The 26,220-nt window shown below is 43.3% G+C and overlaps 1 protein-coding gene across 11 annotated transcripts in view; it reads right to left on the bottom strand.

The window, feature by feature from the left end:
- CDC42BPB (CDC42 binding protein kinase beta) overlaps positions 1-26,220 on the bottom strand; it is a 162,822-nt gene that overhangs the window by 79,535 nt on the left and 57,067 nt on the right. For 10 of the 11 annotated variants that reach the window (XM_084838161.1, XM_084838171.1, XM_084838179.1 and 7 more), the window contains exons 4-5: positions 7,842-7,937; positions 2,339-2,487 (exon numbers count right to left, since the gene is read on the bottom strand). In XM_084838161.1, the coding sequence (XP_084694287.1) occupies positions 2,339-2,487; positions 7,842-7,937 (245 nt within the window). Of the gene's footprint in view, positions 1-2,338; positions 2,488-6,200; positions 6,286-7,841; positions 7,938-26,220 lie in introns of those variants that run through there. The other variant, XM_084838248.1, reaches the window with a different exon arrangement.

Raw genomic sequence — 26,220 nt, 5'->3', positions numbered from 1 at the left:
AACTACCTCACTTTTGTTCCAAATTGAAGAAATAGCACAGTTATTGTGAGAGGAAAACATAATACCAAGATGTGAATTGATCAATTTTCATATTATACTGAGGGCAACCTTTCTCATGTGTTTCTCTTAACACTTCTGTTTACCAAAGGTTCTTCTGGAACATGCATTTCCAAGAGCAATCCAACAATAAAACTGTACAACACGTACTTTGCCTTCCATTTCCTCCCACAGTATAAGAGGAAGGAAGGTGATTAACTATTGGAGAGCATCAAAACAGGAATACTTCTTTTAAAGCTTTGCTTGCATATATACACGTTGCCTCCCACCACCACTGTCATTTAAAAGAAGGACAGGAGCCAGTATAAGCTTCTTCTCAGTAAAATTTTATGCAATTAAGCAGGTAACAACACTCTTAGACAGCTAGGTAAATACATCACATTACTGATTTTTCCCCCTCCAATGGCATTTTACCACACTTGTTTACTTAGAAAAGCTGGCTTTAAATGCCAAATTTCTAGCTAGCTCTAACCAAGACACAAAGCCCTCAAATGACTTCCTCAGGTAGCAGTAATTTAGAAAGGTCACTAAAAGCTATGTTATGTTTAGCAAGATAAAAATTACTTTAATGAGAAAATTTTGAGTATGCTAGAATTGGTCAAATATCTGCTAACACAACTGCCTCTCCCACCCCACCCCCAAAGGGTTTGATATCACTTCATGTAGCATGCAATGTGAAAATCTGTTTTATAAAATAATCCAACATGGAGCAGTCACCAAATAGGAGTTGGGATTCAGTTCCCTGCAAAAAGGTGACCTCAAAACCTGTACAAACTTCAATTTATACAAAATACTAGTGACCAGACCCAACTCTGCATGGGTTCGAATAGCCCTTCGTTTGATACAGCAAAGCCTTCAAGCAAAGTTACTCAGCTGTCAGAGTTGGGATACATTGTGCCTGCCCTGTCTGAATGAAAGCATGCCCACTCGCACTCCTAGGCACAGCCCCTTCCATGGTCTGCCCCTATGGCCCCCTGAGGGAGGGGCCTGTTCACTCCATTCCCCCAAGAGAGAGCTGCTGCACAGCAAGGGAGAGGGGGACAGCTGTATAACTCTGTCCCTTGGACTACTCCCCTTGGCTTCAAACTTTGTTGACCACAACGCTATGCCCTGGTTAGGGATGTCTGCAACCTAGTACTGCAGGCTTCAAACACACAGACACACTAAAATTAATTAAAGTGTTTTAAAAGCTAAATATCCCCTAGGGACCCCATAGTATGCATGCCAGGTTTTAGGTGCCTAGGTTTCATAGTCTTGGGGCTATGGTGCTGATAGACACACATCCTTCTATTATTAGACTTGCAGATATGTAGCATTCATGCTTCCTTGCTCACTAATGATGTATTGACACACTTTAAGAGATTGCTACATCAGACAGCTTGACATTTCTGGTGCCATCCTGTTTGATTTCTTTAGTTTCTATATTGATTTTGTTCCAAATGTTACTATGTGTTGGTTCAAGAACAAAAAAGTCATAGCGGGTTAAACAGACTGGCATCCTTGATAAGTGTGCATATAACTCAGAGCTACTTCTATGAATTTCCTCCTTACACAAATTAACAGAATGTTTTAAAGCCTGAAACACTGGGAAATAGTCTCCACTGATGCCCAGGACTGGATACCCACTGAAACATTTTGCTGCAAGTCCTACTTGTGTATATAGTAATATTATATCCACATTACTATAATCCATATTAGTGTAATACCTTTATTAGAACAATCAAAGTATCACAAAAATGTGCAAGCCTCCAAGCTCTCCAGCTCTCTTCATCAGGCAAGGAGTTACAGAGAGCAAAAGGGGGGGGGGGAGGGCTGACTTGATCATAGTGTCTGCGTGTTTAGAGTGCCAAGATGAAGTGGGGGAGGAGGGGTCTGCAGACATTCAAACTGGGCTCTGAAGGTCATGTGATGGTTACAAGGTTGGACCTGGAGCTGCCCCTAGGATCTCCGAGAACAAGATTCCCCATTTTGGAAATATAAAATCCAGCTGTTACTGTGCCATGTCCCCATCCTGGGTGAAGATGGCATGGAGGGAGGGAACTGGCCTGGTTGAGCCCCCTAACAGCTTATAGTATTCTGGAGGAGGGGATGGCTTGCTGCCTAGAGCCCTGAACAGGATCTCTCCTCTTAAGGGATGGAGACACACTGCAAAAACATTTTGTTGTAGGTCCAACTTGTTCTTATTTTCAAAACATGTACCTTTATTGTACTTACAGTATTTAGAAGTTGTCCTATAACAAAGTTCCCAGGGGGGCTCACAACAATAAGACAGATTCCTTACCTGTGCACATAATGTAGCTGATGAATGGAATGTATAGCAAGAACCATTTCTCCAATGTAGAACCTGGCCATATCTTCTGGAAGCTTGTCTTCAAACTTGCTAAGTAATGTCAACAAATCACCACCCACATAGTAGTCCATTACCAAGTACTAAACAAACAAAACAGCAGACACAATACAGGTAAGAATCAATGGAGAATTAAGTCATAATTGATTAAATATAGCAATTACAGGATGACAACACAAGAAGTGAGCTGTGGAAATTGGTGTCAAATTGGTTGACTACGGACCTGCTGTCTTTAAGTGAATAGTTTTTTTAAGCTAACCATTATGGAATGCAGTTAAAGATGGAAATTTATGCTATTTTAAGCTACGATATAGTCAAGTCACTATACAGGGCACAAATCCACCCCAAAATCCTCCTGTACAAGCTTCAATGGAATATATGAATGGGAATGTGCAAATGTCATGGTCCAAGATCATGGTCTGAAGGTGCATGAAGGAGCAAACCTAGTAAAGCTAAGCAGGTCTGGGGCTGGTAAACACCTTGATGGGAACCCAATATACACTCTCTGGACTGACACAGAAGAAAAGTGGGATATAAATATAGTAGGAAAACGTTGGAATAACTGAATTATCTTACAGATGAGTAACTGTTGGCAACCTGGAATGTAAAATCAATGAATCAAGGTAAGCTGGAGGTGGTCAAACATGAGATGGCAAGATTGAACATCGACATCTTGGGAATCAGTGAACTAAAGTGGATAAGCATGGGCAAATTTAATTCAGGTGACCATTATATCTACTACTGTGGGCAAGAATCCCGTAGAAGAAATGAAGTAGCACTCACAGTCAACAAAAGGGTGGGAAAAGCGGTACTGGGGAACAATCTCAAAAGTGATAGAATGATCTCAGCACGAATCCAAGGCAAACCATTCAACATCACAGTAATTCAAGTCTATGCCCCAACCACAGAGGCCGAAGAAGCTGAGGTTGATCAGTTCTATGAAGACCTACAACACCTTCTAGAACTAACACCAAAAAAAGATGTCCTCTTCATCATCGGGGATTGGAATGCTAAAGTAAGAAGTCAAGAAATCACTGGGATAACAGGCAAACATGGCCTTGGTGTACAAAATGAAGCAGGACAAAGGCTAATAGAGTTTTGCCAAGAGAACACGCTGATCATAGCACACATGCTTTTCCAACAGCACAAGAGGTGGCTCTACACATGGACATCACCAGATGGTCAATATCGAAATCAGACTGATTATGTCCTTTGCAGCCAAAGATGGAGAAGCTCTATACAGTCAGTCAAAACAAGACCTGGAGCTGACTGTGGCTCAGATCATGAGCTTCTTGTTGCAAAATTTCAGCTTAAATGGAAGAACGTAGGGAAAACCACTAAACTATTCAGGTATGACCTAAATCATATCCCTTATGAATAAGTGGAAGTGATGAATAGATTTAAGGGATAAGACCTGATAGACAGAGTGCCTGAGGAACTATGGATGGAGGTCCGTAACACTGTTCAGGAGGCAGCAACTCAATCCATCCCAAAGAAAAAGAAATGCAAGGAAGCCAAGTGGCGGTCTGATGAGGCATTACAAGTAGCTGAGGAAAGAAGGCAAGCAAAAAGCAAGGGAGAAAGGGGAAGATATATCCAACTGAATGCAGAGTTCCAGAGAATAGCAAGGAGAGACAAGAAGGCCTTCTTAAATGAACAATGCAAAGAAATCGAGGAAAGCAACAGAATGGGACAGACTAGAGATCTTTTCAAGAAAACTGGAGATATCAAGGGAACGTTTTGTGCAAAGATGGGCATGATAAAGGACAAAGAAGGCAGGGACCTAACAGAAGCAGATGAGGTCAAGAAGAGGTGGAAAGAATACACAGAAGAACTATACAGGAAAGATCTTAATGTCCCTGATAGCCATGATAGTGCGCTCACTGAACTTGAGCCGGACGTCCTCGAGAGTGAATTCAAGTGGGCCTTAGGAAGCATTACTAACAACAAAGCTAGCGGAGATGACAGTATTCCAGCAGAGCTATTTAAAATCCTAAAAGATGATGCTGTTAAAGTGCTGCACTCAATATGCCAACAAATTTGGAACACTCAACAGTGGCCACAAGACTGGAAAAGGTCAGTTTACATTCCAATTCCAAAGAAGGGCAATGCCAAAGAGTGTTCAAACTACAATACAATTGCGCTCATTTCGCATGCCAGCAAGGTGATGCTCAAAATCCTACAAGCTAGGCTTCAGCAGTATGTGATCCGAGAACTACCAGAAATACAAGCTGGGTTTCGAAGAGGCAGAGGAACTAGAGATCAAATCACCAACATTCGCTGCATCATGGAGAAAGCAAGAGAATTCCAGAAAAACATCTATTTCTGCTTCATTGACTACGCTAAAGCCTTTGATGGTGTGGATCACAACAAACTGTGGCAAATTCCTAAAGAGATGGGCGTACCAGACCACCTTACCTGTCTCCTGAGAAACCTGCACGAGGGTCAAGAAGCAACAGTAAGAACTGGACATGGAACAACCGATTGGTTCAAAATTGGGAAAGGAATATGACAAGGCTGCATATTGTCACCCTGCTTATTTAATTTGTATGCAGAGTACATCATGAGAAACACTGGGCTGGATGAATCACAGGTCGGAATTAAGATTGCCAGGAGAATTATCAACAACCTCAGATACGCAGACGATACCACCCTAATGGCAGAAAGCAACGAGGATCTAAAGAGCCTCTTGTTGAGGGTGAAAGTGGAGAGTGCAAAAGCTGGTCTGACACTCGACATTAAAAAAACTAAGATGATGGCATCTGGGCTCATCACTTCCTGGCATATAGAAGGGGAAGAAATGGAAGCAGTGACAGATTTTATTTTCTTGGGCTCCGAGATCACCGCAGACGGTGACTATAGCCATGAAATTAAAAGATGCTTGCTCCTTGGGAGGAAAGCTATGGCAAACCTAGACAGCATAGTAAGATGCAGAGACATCACCTTGCCGACAGAGATTCATATAATCAAAGCTATGGTTTTCCCAGTAGTAATGTATGGCTGTGAGAGCTGGACTATAAGGAAGGCTGAGCGCCGAAGAATTGATGCTTTCGAACTGTGGTGCTGGAGAAGACTCTTACGAGTCCCCTGGACTGCAAGGAAGTCAAATCAGTCCATCCTAAAGGAAATCAATCCTGACTGCTCATTGGAAGGACAGATATACTGAAGCTGAAGCTCAAATATTTTGGCCACCTAATGCGAAGAGAAAACTCTCTGGGAAAGACCCTGATGCTGGGAAAGACTGAAGGCAAAAGGAGAAGGGGACGGCAGAGGATGAGATGGCTAGATAGCATCACTGATGCAATGAATATGAACTTGAGCACACTCCGGGAGAGAGCGGAGGACAGGAAGGCCTGGTGTGCTATGGTCCATGGGGTCACGAAGAGTTGGACACGACTTAACGACTGAACAACAACAAAATCTATTTACTTATTTAACACGTTACCTAGTTAATTCAGTGGAAATTGAGTAGCAATATTTTGCTTTTATTTATTCACTCATTCATTCATTTCATTTCTATACTGCCCAAAAGCCAAAGCTCTCTGGGCAGTTCACAAAAATTAAAACCAAAAAGCACACAGTAAAACTATATAAAATATAAAAACATTAAAACCACAATATAACAATACAACCAGAATAAGACCAGAATAAAACCTAGCAGCAATGCAGAGATTTAAAATAGATCCCTAAAGCTATGGCTATATACTTGTACTTAGGCTAAAGAAATAATGCCTTTGAGACACTCTGCTAACTCAGGAATCTGGTGTCATCAGTTCTTGACAGACAGTTAACTCACAAGAGAAAACTTCTTCAGAATATGGGTCAGCCAAGGAACATAGATACTGATGGCTTGTCATGGTAGAACTTGAGGTCTCTCTTTCAGTTAGCATTGCTGAGGATGCTTTCTGGGATTTATTTCATTTCATTTAAATGTGTTAATTTCCCCAATGTTTTCTGTCTTCAGATCATAACCTGATCAGTATAGAAATAGTTTTCACAAAAATAAACCTACTTTCAGACTACGGAAGAATGATTACACAACATAAAAACTTAAAATACTTAGCATTAAAACATAGGCAAAACTCTCACAGGACAGAATGGCCTCATAAACCAGCAGGAAAAACATGAGTGATCAATCCTTTTATTTATTTTATTTTAAAGGATTTATAAACCACCTTTTAGGGTAAACCCTCCTAAGGCAGTGTACAATAAAATGATAAAACTGATAAAACAATGATAAAACAAACAAAAAAGATCAAAATTAACAATCAAAAACAGGTAGCACGTTATACTAATTATTAAATCTCACTCTAAAAGTCTACTGAACTTGGTAGATAAGGAATATGAAGTAAAAATACAACCATTTGACTAATTCAAGTCAGATTATGAGCTGATGATAATGCTTCGGCTCAAATATGTAATCACATAGTGAAGTAAAACGAGTGGGTAAATTAATTTAATCAGAAAAATGTTAAGTGTAAAACAGCCAAAGGGGGGGGGGGGGAGCCAACCATCAGCTATCTCCCTACCACAACGTTGGCCAAAGTTGCTGATAACCACATAGAATCATAGAATCATAGGGTTGGAAAGGGCCTACAAGACCATCAAGTCCAACCCCCTGCTCAACGCAGGAAGCCTGATTCCCACGCAGTCTCCATCCAAGTACTAACCAGGGCTGATCCTGCTTAGCTTCCAAAATCAGGCACATCTAGCCCTTTCTCCTCCATATAGTTGAAATACCCATTTCTATGCCTGTCCCTTCCCCCAAAACCCTCATTAAAGACACAAGCCAATCCACACATTCCAAGCCACTTCTTTTTGCATTTTCCCTTATTTCCCTTTGGACATAAGAGCACTTTATGTCATGATGGCCCCAATTCCTTTAGGGGCCTCCAAAGATACAGTCTGGGGCTGTAACTCTATGCACATTTCCCTGGGAGCAAGTCTCATTGAAATCAGCGAGATTTACTTCTCAGTAAACATGCATAGGATGCACTATGAAGCTGGTTTCTTTAAATATATTGCAGTTTTTATTTTTCTCAAGTATCTAGGAGCTGTAACGGAACATTACAGAACCCACAGTTGATCCACAAACCAATTTGGCTACCCCTGGATTTTAGCAACAGTCTTGGGATCTTGTATATAAAATGACATGTAACACTACTGTGCCAAGGTAAAATAACTGAACAATTATTTAACGGAAGAATTAATCATCTAATTAAATTCACTCTAGTTCATCACATTTAATGGCAAATCAACATACTTACAGAGGAAAATAAAGTGAGCAATTTGTATATGAATTATACTGGGAAACTATTTTTCTTCCAAAACAAAGGAATAATCAGGCAAATAGATAATGTTCTAAATTCTCCAAAGATATCCGAGAAACCAGGTGTTAAGACCCACTTCTTTATGTAGGCTTACTGCTCACACATACCAAATAGTTTTCATCCTGAAAGGCGTAGTGCAATGTAGTAATCCACTGGCAATCTCCATTCACCAAAACATCTCTCTCTTCTCGGAAACAAGCAGTCTAAAAGTGGAAGAAAAAAGAGGAGTTCTTGAAATATTTGACTTAAACTTTGCAGAAATATGGATGCAAACATTTAATGTTAATTTTTAATGTATAGTTAAAAAACACTAACTCTGCAAAAAAGCAACATCAATATCAAGGAACAAAACAATTTACAACTTCTCAAAACAACGTTTCAACCCAAGTTCAAAAAGCACAATAAAACTGGAATTGCTCGCTTACAGTTTTGTTTTACAAAAGCAAATACTTCTTTGATTAAAAACATCATTAAGCATTAAGCACTGAACAATTATATAGTGGGTCTGATGTTTCTTCTTAACCAATCCAGAAATGAAATTACTTCCCTCAACTAGCATAAGAAACATAGTTTATTATTATAAAACATATGGGGCTACGTTAACTGAACGTTGGTCACGGTGAAATCAATGGGTTACATTAGTCATGTCTTAGTTTGTCCCACTGATTTCAATGTATGTATGTATGTACATACATATGTATGTATTTCTATACCGCCCAATAACCAAAGCTCTCTGGGCAGTTCATAAAAATTGCAACCACAAAGTACAACATAAAACAATATAAAATATGAAAGCTTAAAATTACAATATAAAAGTACAACCAGAATAAAACCTAGCAGCAATGCAGAGATTTAAAATACAGATTTAAAAGAGCAGAGCTAAAAGACTGGAGTGCTAAAATGCTAGGAAAATAAAAAGGTCTTCACCTGGCACCAAAAGGAGTACAATGTTGGTGGTCAGGCAAACCTCTCGAGAGCTCATTCCACAGCCAGGGTGCCACAGCACAAAAGACCCTCTTCCTGGTAATCAACCACCTCACTTCTTTTGGCAGAGGCTCCTGCAGAGGGACCCGTGAGGATGATCTTAGGGTCTGGGCAGGCACATATGGGAGGAGGCGATCCTTCAGATAACCTGGCCCCGAGCTGTTCAAAGCTTTGAATATTAATACCAGCACTTTGAATCGGGCCCAGGCCCAGACACAGACGGGCAGCCAGTGCAGCTGGGAAAGTACTGGCATAGTGTGATCTCGTTGTCCAGTCCTCATTAACAATCTCACTGCCCTGTTTTGGACCAGCTGAAGTTTCCGGACTTTTTTCAAAGGCAACCCCATGTATAATGCATTGCAGTAATCCAAATGAGAGGTTATCAGAGCATGGAGAACTGTAGCTAGGCTATCTCTGTCCAGATAAGGGCATAGCTGTGTTTCAGCCTAGGCTGATGTTCAATGGGTAACTAAAACGAGCTTAGTTTTGGATCTGTTCAATATGTTTAAAAGGGAAAACTATAACTTGTCCAAGTTGCTTCAGAACAACTTAAAACATTTATAATTGCTGGAGGGCAGTCCGAAGGTGGTTCAGGGGGTCTCTGCTGCTCCACCCTTTGAGGTCAGTGGCATATGAGGTGCTGCAAGGGTCCATCTTGTCTCTCAAGCTTTTGGTCACCCAGAAATTTTGGCTGAATTGTTGCCAGCAAGATGATGATAAACAGTTCTTCATGTTTTTCAGCCAAATGTTGGGAAGGCAACAGAAACCCTGAGGATTGTGAAGGGCTGGAAGTTGTTGAAACAAACTGAAATCTAATCCAGACAAAGTTGAAGTCAATCTAGGTAGCCAGATCCCAGCGTACATTGGATTGAGTTATACTCCTCCTTTAGACACAGATTGGCGGCTTGTGACTGCACCTTGAACCACATGCTGCTTCTAGATTGATGTGTAGTGACTAAGGCTGCAACCCTATACACACTTACTTAGAAGTAAGTCCTATTGAACGCAATGAGATTTACTTCTGAGTAGACATGCAAAGACACCACAAGAGGGTTTCTTTTACCAGTTTAGGCTGGTGAACAACTTGCGCCTTTCCAGGAGATGACAGATTTGGCCACTCTTATTCATGCCTCTGTAATTTCTAGATCGGGTCACTGTAATGCAGTTTATATGGAGCTAGCCTTAAAGAGTGTCTGGAAACATCAGTTGATCCAAGATCCAGAATATTGATTGGACAGGCAGAAAATATAACTCTAGTATTGTTCCACCTTCACTATTTATTAATTTCCAGGCCCAATTCAAGATCCTGGTTCTTACCTTTAAAGCTCTAAACAGGCAGCGACCTGGTTATTGGATAGACTGCTTTGTCTCAAATGTTCCCTCCCACACACTCCAATAAGTCCTGCTCAGTGTCCTCCACTGGAGATGTAAAATTTCCCAGGAATTCTGAAGCAATGGGGACGGGGACATTTCCCACCAGAAAAAAACAAAACCCAAAGAGACATTTTGGTGGGAAATTCAAATATATAAAGTACTTATTTTCTAATATAACCTAATGTTACTACTTTAACAATATAAACTGCATTATTTATAACAGCATATTCATAAAATTTACAATATAATCTTATGCATATTTACTCAGAACTTCCAACTAGATATAGTCCACTTCCTTCTGTGAGTCCTGCTTAAAGCTTGATTTTTATTAAAACTTTCATATACAGTCATGTGAAAAAGAAAGTACACCCTCTTTGAGTTCTATACTTTTATGTATCAGGACATAATAAAAATCATCTGGCCCTTAGCAGGTCTTAAAATTAGGTAAATACAACCTCAGATGAACAACAACACATGACATATTACACCGTGTCATTATTTATTTTACAGAAATAAAGCCAAAATGGAGAAGCCATGTGTGAAAAACTAAGTACACCTTATGATTCAATAGCTTGTAGAACCACCTTTAGCAGCAGAAACTTGAAGTAATAGTTTTCTGTATGACTTTATCAGTCTCTCACATCGTGATGGAGGAATTTTGGCCCACTCTTCTTTACAACATTGCTTCAGTTCATTGAGGTTTGCGGGCATTTGTTTATGCACAGCTCTCTTAAGGTTCCGCCACAGCATTTCAATCGGGTTGAGGTCTGGACTTTGACCAGGCCATTGCAACACCTTGATTCTTTTCTTTTTCAGCCATTCTGCTGTAGATTTGCTGGTGTGCTTGGGATCATTGTCCTGTTGCATCACCCAGTTTTGGCCAAGCTTTAGCTGTCGGACAGATGGCCTCACATTTGACTCTAGAATACTTTGGTATACAGAGGAGGTCATGGTCGACTCAATGACTGCAAGGTGCCTAGGTCCTGTGGCTGCAAAACAAGCCCAAATCATCACCCCTCCACCACTGTGCTTGACAGTTGGTATGAGATGTTTGTGCTGATATGCTGTGTTTGGTTTTCGCCAAACATGGCGCTGTGCGTTATGGCCAAACATCTCCACTTTGGTCTCGTTTGTCCAAAGCACAATGTTCTAGAAGTCTTGTGGTTTGTTCAGATGCAACTTTGCAAACCTAAGCCATGCTGCCATGTTCTTTTTAGAGAAGAGGCTTTCTCCTGGAAACCCTTCCAAACAAACCATACTTGTTTAGTCTTTTTCTAATTATACTGTCATGAACTTTAACATTTAACATGCTAACTGAGGCCTGTAGAGTCTGAGATGTAACTCTTGGATGTTTTGCAATTTCTCTGAGCATTGCACAGTCTGCCCTTGGGGTGAATTTGCTGGGATGTCCACTCCTGGAAAGATTGGCAAATGTCTTGAATGTTTTCCACTTGTGAATAATCTTCCTCACTGTAGAAAGATGGACTTTAAATTGTTTGGAAATGGTCTTATAACCCTTCCCAGATCGATGGGCAGCAACAATTGGTTCTCTAAGATCATTGCTGATGTCTTTACTCTTTGGCATTGTGTTAACACACACATGAATGCTTGTGACCAGCAAACTCCTGAGACTTCGGCTTTTATAGAGGTGGTCACACTTGCTGATGATCAATTAATCAAGGGCATTTGATTAGCAGCAGCTGGCTGCTACTTAGCCTCTTCATACCTATGGAAGCAGTAAGGGTGCACTTAGTTTTTCACACATGGCTTCTCTATTTTGGCTTTATTTCTGTAAAATAAATAATGACACGGTGTAATATGTCATGTGTTGGTGTTCATCTGAGGTTGTATTTACCTAATTTTAAGATGTGCTAAGAACCAGATGATTTGTATTATGTCCTGATACGTAAAACCACAGAACTAAAGAGGGTGTACTTTCTTTTTCACATGACAGTATTTCCTATGGCTTTTGTACCCACAACAGATCTTTTTCAGTTTCTGATCCACACCTTTCTAACCTTGATATTCTCCAGCAAGGCAGTGCTTACTTCCCTTTCTGTAGCAAGGTGTCTTATGTTACAGGCATTTGAGGGGAGTGGTAAAAATCTTGACCATAAGGGAGAGACCAGGTCAATAGGACAGCAAATGCATTCTACTTGCTTCTAGTATCTCCAAACTAGATCAAAAGTTACCAGAAGGCAGAAAACAGCAACTCACATTAAAGAAAGGCCATCTTTGTTCCACTCATGAAGATGGCACTATCCTCTAGGTGCAAAAATGCATCTTGGATTTGAGTGTTGTGGATGTCTACAGTATACACAGAAATTATTCTCTGATGCTGTAGATCAGCCTTCCCCAACCCGGTGCCCTTCAGATGTTTTGGACTTCAACTCCCATCAGCCCCAGGCAGAATGGCCAATGATCAGGAATGCTGGGACTTGTAGTCCAAAACATCTGGAGGGCATCAGACTGTCAGGGTGGACACTGAGCCCATAGAATCCCAGAATAGTTCTGATTCTGAGGAAGAGGAGCTGCTCCTGGGAGAGAAACGCGCTCATCTTTCCCAGGGCCAACAGCTGACAGAGATTCCTCCCACCGGCATTCCTAGCTTAGATAGCAGTCCTGGGAGTGACACAGCGCGGGAAGCAGACTTGCTGGACGCGCGACACCGACGCAGGGAGCGGTGCCAAATGGAGGGCGCAGAAAGGAGGCGTAGTGCCTGGTTGGTGCACAAACAACGGCTGCGCCCAGAGGATCCAAGGGAAACGGGGAGGGACTCTCCCTAGCCCATAAGTTCAGGGTCTGCCAGTGATTCCCTTTCAAATGGGGACCAACTGTTCCAACTTAGGGCATAGGTACTCTGCTACTCATATCTAGTTGCTAACAGGAGAGCTGTTAAGTTGTAAAAGAGAAATAAAGCTTTGAAAAGAATCCCTTTGTCTGTGTCTGGACTTGGCTACTAGATTAGACTGAGAGAGGCCTCCAAGGAGCCCTTGACAGAGACTGGCACATTCCTGAGTTGTTTCCCAAAGTGGAAACAAAGCAGAAAGGGGCAAATGGCCAGGAGGCAGCGCACACACTTGCTTTTGCACACCTGCCCATGGCTTAAGCAACCTATGCGTAGTTACAACATACGCACCATGTCAATGAGTGAGCAAAACCTTGTCTTAAAAAAGGTTTTTACTTATTCCAGAAGACAGAATATTGCATAGGAAGGTTTTTTTCAGTGTCCCCCCCCCCTCCCCGAATGTCTAATTCTTCTATTGGGAAAATTGAGAAGTCATTGGGGAAATAACCCCATTTCCCCCCCCAAAAAATGTTTCCTGTAGGGATGTACGAAAATCACTTACCTGTTCGCGGATTATGTTTATGGGGGGGGGGAAGGCGTTCTGTCCCTCCCCCCGGAATCCTCCGCGGCCAGCTGTGCTCCGTGGCAGCTCTGTGGAGCAGCCGGCCAGGCCCAGCCAGGCCAGAGCCGTCCGCAGCCAGATTTCCGCCCGCGGAGGGCTCTGGGGAAAAAAACAACAAAAAACCGCGTACGCAAATGGTGGCGGCTACAGCCGCCATTTGTGTTCCTTATTTTTGACACCGATGCAATGAATATGAACTTGAGCACGCTCCGGGAGAGAGCGCAGGAAAGGAAGGCCTGGTGTGCTATGGTCCATGGGGTCACGAACAGTCGGACACGACTGAACGACTGAACAACAACAACAAATCTGTGTAAATATTTACGTAGACTAAGACAGCGAAAATAAGGGGAACGCAAATAGTGTAGCGGACGCTATTTGCGATCCCCTTATTTTCGCCGTCTTAGTCTACGTAATTATTTACGTATTTTTGCCGTAGCCACCATTTGCATACGCTTTTTTTTTTACCCAGTCGTTTTAGGCTACGTAAGTTTTTCCGTAGCCTAAAACGTCTGGGTTAAAAAAAAAAAGAGTACGCAAATGGCGGCTGCCGTAGCTGCCGCTATTTGCGTACGCCTTTTTTTTCTTTTTTTTTTACCCAGACATTTTAGGCTACGTAAAAATTTACATAGCCTATCACATGTGTGTAAAAAAAAAAACAAAAAACCTGCAAATGGCGGCGGCGGCAGCCAGTCGGAAGACCAGCCGCTGCAGCCGCCGCCACCACAGCCGCCGCTGCCCGGAAGATCCGCCCCACGTATGTCTCGTCCCGGGTAGATCCGCGGGGGGGGCAGGGGGGCAGGCCATTCTGCCACAGATTACGGGGGCCGAATGCACTGACATTCGGCCTCCCCGAGATCCATGGCGGAATTCTCTGCCATCCCTAGTTTCCTGTGTTTTTCTCCAAGGCATTCACAACTCCAGTCCTCCCCCTGCTGGCTGAAGTGGGTACAAGAGACAAGGTGTTTTCAGTCATGATACCACTGTAATGGAATGCTCTTCTCTGTGAGGCTCTCCTGGCCCCATTACTGCTCATGTTTTGCTGTTTGATGGGTGTGGATTTTGGGAGGTTTTTGGTGATGTCTAGCTGCTGCTTTGGAAATTGTTGCTGTTGATATGGGATTTTGCAATTGCTGCTTCTGTGTACTGTTTTAGTTTTTTTGCCATTAGCTTTTTTTTTTGCTGAATTTTCTTGCAGAAGAAAGGCAGCAAATAAATTTTTACAGTCTATCAGTCAATAAAATCAAGGTAGGAGGGGCCTTCATTCCCCAAAGGTGGGAAAGGGTGTAGATTGAGAAGCGCTTACAGGAACTGATGGTATATATTCCTTCCATTCTCGGCCCATGAGTACAAACAATATAAAGTTGTCCAGTGAACATTGAGAAGGTTTGGTGGGCACCAGAAGTCACAGAATATTAAGGGCAACTGAGCATCAGTTATTAAAAGGGGAGGAGGAGAAATTAGCTGGCTCAAGACCCTAATAGCTTATTGTATCCTGTGGGAGGGGGATTAGGGTCAAGGAGGTTGTTAGCCATGTGATTAAAAAATTCCCTTCCTCACTGTATACAGGGAGGTTTCACGAGGGAGGTGGACAGACACCTTTTTCATTTCTCACTTTCCAGAACACCCCACCACCACACATACATATATGTTGTTGTTCAGTCGTTCAGTCGTGTCCAACTCTTCGTGACCCCATGGACCATAGCACACCAGGCCTTCTTGTCCTCCGCTCTCTCCTGGAGTGTGCTCAAGTTCATATTCATTGCATCGGTGATGCTATCTAGCCATCTCATCCTCTGCCGTCCCCTTCTCCTTTTGCCTTCAGTCTTTCCCAGCATCAGGGTCTTTCCCAGAGAGTTTTCTCTTCGCATTAGGTGGCCAAAATATTTGAGCTTCAGCTTCAGTATATCTGTCCTTCCAATGAGCACTCAAGGTTGATTTCCTTTAGGATGGACTGATTTGACCTCCTTGCAGTCCAGGGGACTCGTAAAAGTCTTCTCCAGCACCACAGTTCGAAAGCATCAATTCTTCGGCGCTCAGCCTTCCTTATAGTCCAGCTCTCACAGCCATACGTTGCTACTAGGAAAACCATAGCTTTGATTATACGAACCTTTGTCGGCAAGGTGATGTCTCTGCTTCTTACTATGCTGTCTAGGTGTGCCATTGCTTTCCTCCCAAGGAGCAAGCGTCTTTTAATTTCATGGCTACAGTCACTGTCTGCGGTGATCTCAGAGCCCAAGAAAGTAAAATCTGTCACTGCTTCCATTTCTTCTCCTTCTATACGCCAGGAAGTGATGGGACCAGATGCCATGATCTTAGTTTTTTTAATGTTGAGTTTCAAACCAACTTTTGCACTCTCCACTTTCACACTCAACAAGAGGTTCTTTAGATACCCTTTGCTTTCTGCCATTAGGGCGGTGTCATCTGCGTATCTGAGGTTGTTGATAATTCTCACGGCAATCTTAATTCCGACCTGTGATTCATCCAACCCGGTGTTTCTCATGATGTACTCTGCATATAAATTAAATAAGCAGGGCGACAATATACAGCCTTGTCATACTCCTTTCCCAATTTTGAACCAATCGGTTGTTCCATGTCTGGTGCTTAGTGTTGCTTCTTGACCCTTGTACAGGTTTCTCAGAAGACAGGTAAGGTGGTCTGGTACGCCCATCTCTTTAGGAATTTGCCAGAGTTTGTTGTGATCCACACAATCAAAGGCGTTAGCGTAGTCAATGAAGCAGAAATAGATGTTTTTCTGGAATTCTCTTGCTTTCTCCATAATCCAGCGAATGTTGGCAATTTGATCTTTAGTTCCTCTGCCTCTTCGAAACCCAGCTTGTATTTCTGGTAGTTCTCGGATCACAAACTGCTGAAGCCTAACTTGTAGGATTTTGAGCATCGCCTTGCTGGCATATGAAATGAGTGCAATTGTACGGTAGTTTGAACACTCTTTGTCGTTGCCCTTCTTTGGAATTGGAATGTAAACTGACCTTTTCCAGTCTTGTGGCCACTGCTGAGTGTTCCAAATTTGTTGGCATATTGAGTGCAGCACTTTAACAGCATCATCTTTTAGGATCTTAAATAGCTCAGCTGGAATACTGTCATCTCTGCTAGCTTTGTTGCTAGTAATGCTTGCTAAGGCCCATTTGACTTCACTCTCGAGGATGTCCGGCTCAAGTTCAGTGACCGCACTATCATGGCTATCAGGGACATTAAGATCTTTCCTGTATAGTTCTTCTGTATATTCTTTCCACCTCTTCTTAATCTCATCTGCTTCTGTTAGGTCCCTGACTTCTTTGTCCTTTATCATGCCCATCTTTGCACAAAATGTTCCCTTGAGATCTCCGATTTTCTTGAAAAGATCTCTAGTCTTTCCCATTCTGTTGTTTTCCTCGATTTCTTTGCATTGTTCATTTAAGAAGGCCTTCTTGTCTCTCCTTGCTATTCTCTGGAACTCTGCATTCAGTTGGATATATGTTCCCCTTTCTCCCTTGTTTTTCGCTTCCCTTCTTTCCTCAGCTACTTGTAAAGCCTCATCAGACAGCCACTTGGCTTTCTTGCATTTCTTTTTCTTTGGGATGGATTGAGTTGCTGCCTCCTGAACAATGTTACGGACCTCCGTCCATAATTCCTCAGGCACTCTGTCTATCAGGTCTAATCCCTTAAATCTATTCCTCACCTCCACTGTATATTCATCAGGGATATGATTTAGGTCATACCTGAATAGTTTTGTGGTTTTCCCTATGTTCTCCCATTTAAGCCGAAATTTTGCAAGAAGCAGCTCATGATTTGAGCCACAGTCAGCTCCAGGTCTTGTTTTTACTGACTGTATAGAGCTTCTCCATCTTTGGCTGCAAAGGACATAATCAATCTGATTTCGATATTGACCATCTGGTGATGTCCATATGTAGAATCACCTCTTGTGCTGCTGGAAAAGAGTGTTTGCTATGATCAGCGTGTTCTCTTGGCAAAACTCTATTAGCCTTTGTCCTGCTTCACTTTGTACACCAAGGCCATGTTTGCCTGTTATCCCGGTGATTTCTTGACTTCCTACTTTAGCATTCCAATCCCCTATGATGAAGAGGACATCTTTTTTTGGTGTTAGTTCTAGAAGATGTTGTAGGTCTTCATAGAACCGATCACCCTCTGCATCTTCGGCATCAGTGGTTGGGGCATAGACTTGAATTACTGTGATGTTGAATGGTTTGCCTTGGAGTCGTACTGAGATCATTCTATCGTTTTTGAGGTTGTACCCCAGTACTGCTTTTCCCACCCTTTTGTTGACTATGAGTGCTACTCCATTTCTTCTAAGGGATTCTTGCCCACAGTAGTAGATATAATGGTCACCTGAATTAAATTCGCCTATGCCTTTCCATTTTAGTTTGCTGATTCCCAAGATGTCGATGTTCAATCTTGCCATCTCATGTTTGACCACCTCCAGCTTACCTTGATTCATTGATCTGACATTCCAGGTTCCTAAACAATATTGTTCTTTACAGCATCGGACTTTCTTTTCACCACCAGACACATCCACAGCTGAGTGTCCTTTCGGCTTTGGCCCAGCTGCTTCGCTCTTTCTGGCGCTACTTGGAAATTCCCTCTGCTCTTCCCCAGTAGTATATTGGACACCTTCCGACCTGAGGGGCTCATCTTCCGGCGTCATATCTTTTAGCCTTGTGATACGTTCCATGAGGTTTTCTTGGCAAGAATACTGGAGTGGGTTGCCATTTCCTTCTCCAGTGGACCACATTTTGTCAGAACTCTCCACCATGACCTGTCCGTCTTGAGTGGCCCTGCACGGCATAGCTTATGGCTTCACTGAGTTACGCAAGCGCCTTCGCCACAACAAGGCAGTGATCCATGAAGGGGCACATACATATATACATACATATAGTATTTATATAGAGATATAGAAATAAAGCACTTAAGTTCAGGGTTGACAGCCAGCCTTAACCTAAACTCCTTAGCACAATAGGAAAGGAAATAAGTGTGGCCTTTTTCTTTCCCTCCTACCAAACAAAATTACAAGGTTTCTATTCCAGGCTGGCCAGAACCATGAAAGACAGATTGCAACTGTAGTTCTTCAAATGGTCATCTGTGCATTCACACATATGGGCTCTGAGCCTGCACGGAGACTTGTTTGGGAAACTTCCAAGCTGAGCAAAGTTTTTGGCGGGAACCCTCCCCCACCATCTATATTATATACCACATGGGTTCCTGCCTTCCCCTCAGTTCCTTGAGACCACAATAGCAGCCCCAAGTCTGAGGAGAAAACACCCCAGTACCAATAACATACAAAGATTGACATTGAAGTGGGGGCTGTGGGAGGGTTGTGTGAATGCACAGATGACCACTCGAAGAGCTACAGTTATAGGTAAGCAGCCTGTCTTTCTTCTTCGTGATCTCTGTCTATCACACATATGGGCGAATAACAAGCTGACTTACCGGAGGTGGGTCAATGTCTCACTGTAGTACCAATGAGAGTACAGCCCTGCCAAAGGATCAGTCAGATCAGGCCTGAATGCCCAACCTACAGTGCCTTATAAAAGTGGAGGGTTTAGACCAAATAGCTGCCTTGCACAGATCCAAAGGCACCCCTCTTGCAAAGGCCATAGAAGTCGCCGCTCCCCTTGTCGAATGCGCTTGGATTCGAGGTGTTAGGTCCTTCGACTTGCTACGCTAATCAAATAGTCTGTACAATCCAGGATGCTAGTCTCTGGGACGATACTGGCAAACCCTTATTATGTCCTCTGTAGCATAGAAATAAGTGCTGTGATTTATGGATTCAGTCCTTGATCTATAAAAAGCAAGGGCTCGCTGGACATCTAAAGTATGTAGTCTCTTCGCCAAATCAGAAGTCAGAAAGGGAAAGAAGGCAGGGAGAACTATTGGCTGATTTATATGGAAGTCTGTCACCACCTTTGGGAGAAAAGCCATGTCCAACCCGGGTATCACTTTTTCCTTGTGGAAAATGGTACAAGGGGAATCAGAAAGTTCATTAGCTCTCCGTGAGGTTGTAATCGCTACCAAAAAGGCAACCTTCCAAGAGAGGAGTCTCAAATCTATGGTAGCGAGAGGCTCAAATGGGGCCGCTGTTAGACTGTTAAATACCAGTGACAAGTCCCATTGAGGAATGAAGGCTCTGGGGGGGGGGCGCTCTTAAGTCCCCGCAGAAACTGTTTGCATAAGGGACAGTTGAAGACTGAAAACCCTTGCAAGTTGCTTCTCATTGCAGATATCGCTGAAATAGAAATAGAAGAGTATTTCTATTCTAGAAGAGGGGAGACGGCTAGAACGCAAGTGGAGGAAAACTCGTGCTGAGTCTGACCGAACACAGGTAAGAGCCCACTATCAAGCCTACTCTGTGGTGGTGAGGGTGGAAAAGAGACAGTTCTTTTCAACCAGCATTGCATCTTCTCAGTGTCGTCCAGTGGAGATTTTCCAAGTGGTTCGCGGCCTGTTACATTCTGGGCCAGGGAGAGAGACGGTGGAACCCTCGGTGGCACGCTGTGACGAGTTTGCATGGCACTTTGAAGATAAAGTCGCTCAGATTCGTCATGAATTGGACACCACGATTGATGCAGTTCCATTGGTAGAGGCATTCAGAGCACCGACTGGTCCAGTTTTATTGGATGAGTTTCAGTTACTGAGGCCTGAGGATGCGGACAAGGTGCTTGGCCAAGTCCGATCAACCACTTGTGTGCTTGACCCTTGCCCTTCATGGCTTATTAAAGCAAATGGGGAGGGGATGTTTGGCTGGGTCCAGGAGGTTGTAAATTCCTCGAGAGAGGGAATGGTGCCTGCCGCTTTAAAAGAGGCGGTAATTAGACTACTCCTGAAAAAGCCTAACCTGGACCCAGAGGATGTTAATAATTATAGGCCAGTGGCCAACATCCCCTTCCTGGGCAAGGTGCTTGAGCGGGTGGTTGCAGGATAGCTCCAGGCACTCTTGAATGAAACGGATTATCGAGATCCATTTCAATTGGGCTTCAGACCTGGTTTTGAAACGGAAACTGCCTTGGTCGCCCTGTGGGATGACCTCTGCCGGGAGAGGGACAGGGGGAGTGCGACCCTGTTGATTCTTCTGGACCTCTCAGCAGTTTTCGATACCATCGACCATGGTATCCTTCTGGATAGGTTGTCTGGGTTGGGAGTTGGAGGCACTGCACTGCAGTGGTTCCGCTCCTACTTGGATGGCCGATTCCAGAAGGTGGTGCTGGGGGATTACTGCTCTGTGCCATGGCAATTGTGCCATGGGGTTCCACAGGGCTCTATTTTATCCCCCATGCTGTTTAACATCTACATGAAACCGCTGGGGGAGGTTATCCGGAGGTGTGGGCTGAGGTGCCATCAATATGCAGATGACACCCAGCTCTACCTCTCTTTCTCATCAAAACCAGGTGAGGCAGTGGCGGTTCTGAATCAGTGCCTGGGCATGGTAATACTGGATGAGGGCCAATGAACTGAAACTCAATCCAGACAAGACGGAGGTACTGTTAGTGGGTGGTTCATCTGCCCGGCTAGGTGATATTCAACCTGTTCTGGAGGGGACTGCACTCCCCCTAAAGGATCACGTTCGTAGTTTGGGGGTGCTCTTGGATCCAGAACTGTCACTTCAGGCACAGGTGAACTCAGTGGCACGGAGCACTTTTTATCAGCTTAGGCTGGTATACCAACTACGCCCTTATCTGGACAGAGTTAGCCTAGCTACAGTTATCCATGCTCTGATAACTTCTCGTCTGGACTACTGCAATGCATTATACGTGGGGCTGCCTTTGAAAACGGTCCAGAAACTTCAGCTGGTCCAAAATAGGGCAGCAAGATTGTTAACACGGACTGGCCTGCAAGCTCATATTACGCCAGTACTTTTCCAGCTGCACTGGCTGCCAGTCCATTTCCGGGCCCGATTCAGAGTGCTGGTATTAACATTCAAAGCCCTTAACGGCTTGGGGCCAGGTTATCTGAAGGATCGCCTCCTCCCATATGTGCCTGCCCAGACCTTAAGATCATCGTCACCCTTCTCCGTGAGCCCCTGCCAAAGGAAGTGAGGCGGGTGGCTACTAGGAAAAGGGATTTTTCTGCTGTGGCACCCCGACTCCGGAATGAGCTCCCTAGTGAGGTTTGCCTGGCACCTACATTGTATTCATTTCGGCGCCAGGGAAAATACCTTTTTATTTACCCAGGCATTTTAGCATTTTAGCTTTCTAAACTTTTAGCTTTGCTGTTTTAAAAATTTGTATTTTAAACTCCTGCACTGCTGCTAGGTTTTATTGTGGTTGTATTGTTATACTGTGGTTTTAATGTTCTATATATTTTAAATTGTTTTATTGTGTGTTGTTTGGTTTTAATTTTTGTGAACCGCCCAGAGAGCTTTGGCTATTGGGTGGTATAGAAATGAAATAAATATATAAATAAACAAACAAACAAATAAAAAAAATTACTGTGGAAGTGTTGGAGAAAACGCAAAACATCCCTAAGTGAACAGTTGTTAGGATCGTAATTGTTCACAGCTGCAAACCTTGTAAAAGCCGCCCATTTGGCAGAGTAGGAGCGGTGTATCAACGGCTTCCTTGCCGCATCTAGAATTGTCTGTACTTCCATCAGTATTGACAAAGAATGGTCGCTTGGTATGGAATCCTCCACGCCATGAGTTTCAAAGTGTGGAGATCAGGATGACAGACCCAACCTCAGTCTCGAGATTAGATCGTCTATCTGTGGAAGCAGGAGACAATGTCCCTGTGTCAAGTCCCTCAGTATCTGGAACCAAGGTTGTCTCGGCCACCATGGGGAGATTTAAGATGCAGTCTGTCATATCCTCCTTCATTTTTGAAACTACTCTCGTGAGAAGTGGAAACAGAGGAAAAAGAACAGAGTTCCATTCCATTCCAGGAGAAAAGCATTGCCTAGGGATCCCTGGCCTATTCCTGCTTAATGCCACAAACCAGCTACTGATGCACTGGACAAGAAGAAAAGTCTCTAAACCGCAAGAGATGGAGCAGGACATCCCTCCTCCACCTCCTCTGCTTAACTCTCCTATACGCATGGTGGCATCGTCCACACAAATAGTGGTTTTGGACTTGGTCTCTACAGCTTCTGAGGGTGAACTGAGAGGCACGCCACCTCTTCCATCCCGACCAGTTCTGGCAGATTGAGACCAAAGATCTAAGTCTCCAACACCATTCCATCAGGATGTGCACTTACAGTCTCCTTGGTACTGACCATGGTTGTCCCCTCGACAAAGAGCCTTACCTCCTTGATACCGATCTCCGGATCAGTACCAAATGGACTATCGATGTGGATATTATGATTGTGATCATTCTCATTTTCCACCTGTGACTGGGATCGGTATTCTAATTGGCCTTCTCCCCCCACCCCCTAGATCACAGCGAGATGAGGACTGCAGACTTAGAAGGGATCGAGACCTTTTTCTTATCATTCTTGTTATTTGAGAGCCACCTCTCCATCTTACATTCAGTTTCAGCCCAGACAAATTCAACGGTCAGAAACCCAGGATGTTTTCCTGCCTCCTCCACTGGTACCGGTAGAGTTGTAGAGTGTGCTACAACTCTAGTATCAAAAGAGTCCCGTCAGGATCGTCCTGCTCCTCCTCCAGTCCCACCCCACAGTACTGGAGAGGTGGTGCAGATGCAATCCATCCACCAAGTCAAGGTGTGAGCAATATGTGTTGGTACTGTAAGCCAGACCAGAGATGCATTGTCAGTGGCATGGAAAACTTGAATGAACCAATTTTGTAGAGATCTTTCTCACTACCAAAAGGGTTAGGGTTCTACCCAGTGCTGATGGGTCCACTCTAACCGCCTCCATTACTGATGGAGAGGGAGAAGTCTGAGCCATAGAGGCCATCTCCTTCACGCTTGTTGAAGGGGTAGCAGCGGGCTGCTCCCGAGGTGTCTGAGCCTTAGGCATGTCTACCACCTGAAGGGCTCGTTGCCAAAGAATAACTTTTAATCGATCTGCCGAATTCTTGCGTGCCTGCTTTGACAAAGATTGCCAGTGATGGCAAGACTCCACCTGGTGGGATTCACCCAAACAAAACAGGCAGACAGAGTGACCATCCGAAGAAGGCACTTTACTGCCACAAGCAGTACATTTTCTAAATGGGGCCTTTGGGGCCACAAGCCTCAAGGTGTGTCACCAATGAGGGGATTCTAAAGCTCCTCTTTCTTCCTCCTAAAAAAAAAACAAAACAAAAACGAACGACAAGAAATCAAGGAAAAAGAAAAAAGAAGCAAATAAGGTCGCGAATAGTTCAGGTGCAAGCACCACCACTGCCCGACTCAGGAGAGGACTACTAGTCGGACTCTTCTTCCTATTCATTCTTAATATTTACACACCACCCTTTTTGCCAAAGGCCATCAAGGTAGTGCACAGCCAATTTAAAACAGAATAAAACGTAAAAACAAAAACTCATTTATGAACCATTAAAACAGTAAGCACACTGATTTTTTTAAAAGGCTAGCTTGAAGAGATGTGTCTTAACACCTTTTCTGAAAGCCAAGAAAGTAGGGGAGAACTGTAATTCTGGAGGGAATGCATTCAACAATTTGGGAGTGACACAGGTGAGCCATTTCCCACACGCCTGACAAACGGGCCTCTGTGGGCAGCGATGTCTTCAAGAGGGCCTCTACTCCAGATCTGAATAACTGTACAGATCTTAATAACTGTATTAGATTTCTCATCATAATGAGAAAGGTGGTCCCTTAGATAGCTAAGCCCTACACTGTTTAGAGGTTAACCAACACCTTGAATTGAACCTGGAAACTACTGGCAGCCAGCGCAGGTCTTTCATTATTTGTATAATAAGGTTTCAATACCATCTACTAGTTACTAGCCTAGTTGCTAAATTTTGCACCAGCTAAAACTTCTGGACACTCTTCAAGAACAGAGTGCATTGCAATAGTCTAAACATGACGTAACCAATCATGCAAACCCAGCCACTGAGTTTGCACTTGATCATGCAAACCCAGCCACTGACTGGCAATTTGTTCTATTACATCTTTGCAAGTGCTACCCTGAATTCAGTTCAGCAGGTAAAACTGATCTTTTAGTGTTTGCAGGAGAAAATAAATGCATTCGGTATGTCAGAAGCTATGTGGTGGCAATGGCCACCACATATATATATATATATATATATATATATATGTGTGTGTGTGTGTGTGTATATATATAGGGTGGCGACGGCCGACAGGAAGCTCTGGCGTAGGCTGGTCCATGAAGTCAAGAAGAATCGGAAGAGACTGACCAAATAAACAACAACATGTCAGAAGCACAGGAGATACGTTGTCCATTTTTACTAGGGTGTAAAATTAAGTGGTTAGACATTAAAGGCTCCAATTAGAAATCATCTAACAAAGTATTAAATCAATTAGGTTACGAAGCAGGACCAATGCATGCCATATTTCCCTTGAACCACCTTCAACAATCCACTTTGTCTATGATGGCTTATCAAATTAGTGTTCTTAATACTTCTTGTATATACTTTAGATGTGAGCAAATGAAGATTTCATCAAATCCTCTTCTATGGCTCTCAGATGGAAGTTACATGCCCACTGAGCTGTCACCCCCTTAACAGTGCTATCCTATGCATTACTCAGAAGTAAGCCACACCAAGTTCAATGGGACTTACTCCAAGTAAGTGTGCATAGCAGATTCGTGTTATATCTTTGCTGGTTTGAAGTGCGATATTTCTTAATGTTGCTGTCTGAGGTTTAATGTATTTCATGAGTGTTATATTTTACACTGATTCCATGATTTTGTGAAAAAAAATTATTTGATTAGTTTGGTTATACTGTAAACCGTTTTGTGTAGTCTGTCTAGAAAAGCGGGATACAAAGCCTTAAAGAAATGTAAAGACGTAAGGGACGGAGGGGTCAGGAAAGTCTGGATAGTTCCTGGCAACAGTTGGTAAGGGCAACAGAATGTTGGGGGGAGACACAGTAAAACTGGAGGATACTAGGGGTTGGTGAAAGAAGAGAGGGAAGAGGAAGCGTGCAGTGCTGATGAGAGGGAAAAAGAAAGTGATGCTGGGATCCTGTGGAGTGAATCTAGTGAGGTGGGAGTTGTGATCAGGTGTTGGAAGCAGCAGCAGGGTCTGGAGGCGGAACAGTACAGCTGAGGTTAGGGGTGGGAACATGTGGGTTCCCAGGTGTTGGACTGCAACTCTCATCAGGCCTAGACAATGATGATGGCTGTTGGGAGCTGAACTCCAACAACATCTGGAGGAGTTCTCCATCCCTGGCCTAGGCAAAGAGGAACAGAATGGCTTGGAAGTACAGGGGATGTGTCACCCTGCAATTCAGAGGATCAGTGTGGGAGTGTCACGTCATCATGGCATTCAGGCAACTTTGCAGCACCATACAGGAATTAGTCAACAAAGACAACTGAAGTGTCAGCACAATATATAAGAAAGGTGGCGCTGTAAAAGTGTAATATATTGAAGGGAAGCTGTTTCTTTATTATAAAAAGATGCTTAAACCTAAGTGTTTGTGTTAGTTTCATACTCTGTTCCCAAATTACACAACTGTAAAGTGATCTTGTAGTTCTTACATGTGAATAGGATCTTTGGTGTTCATCTACTTTTCCTTTAACCTCACTCATAGCCTGCACAATCCCTTTTCTAGGTTTGAATATCCAGTAGTCCCCCGCTCACACACACTCTAATAACATTATACCCAAAATATAAAATAGTTCCAAATTTGAA

The sequence above is a fragment of the Heloderma suspectum genome, chromosome 1 (genome assembly GCF_057233095.1).
Source record: "Heloderma suspectum isolate Gila_16-S chromosome 1, 16-S_ref, whole genome shotgun sequence".
NCBI classification, from domain to species: domain Eukaryota; kingdom Metazoa; phylum Chordata; class Lepidosauria; order Squamata; family Helodermatidae; genus Heloderma; species Heloderma suspectum.
Note: the sequence above shows the minus strand (reverse complement) of the source record. Positions and strands in the feature narration are given on the sequence as shown.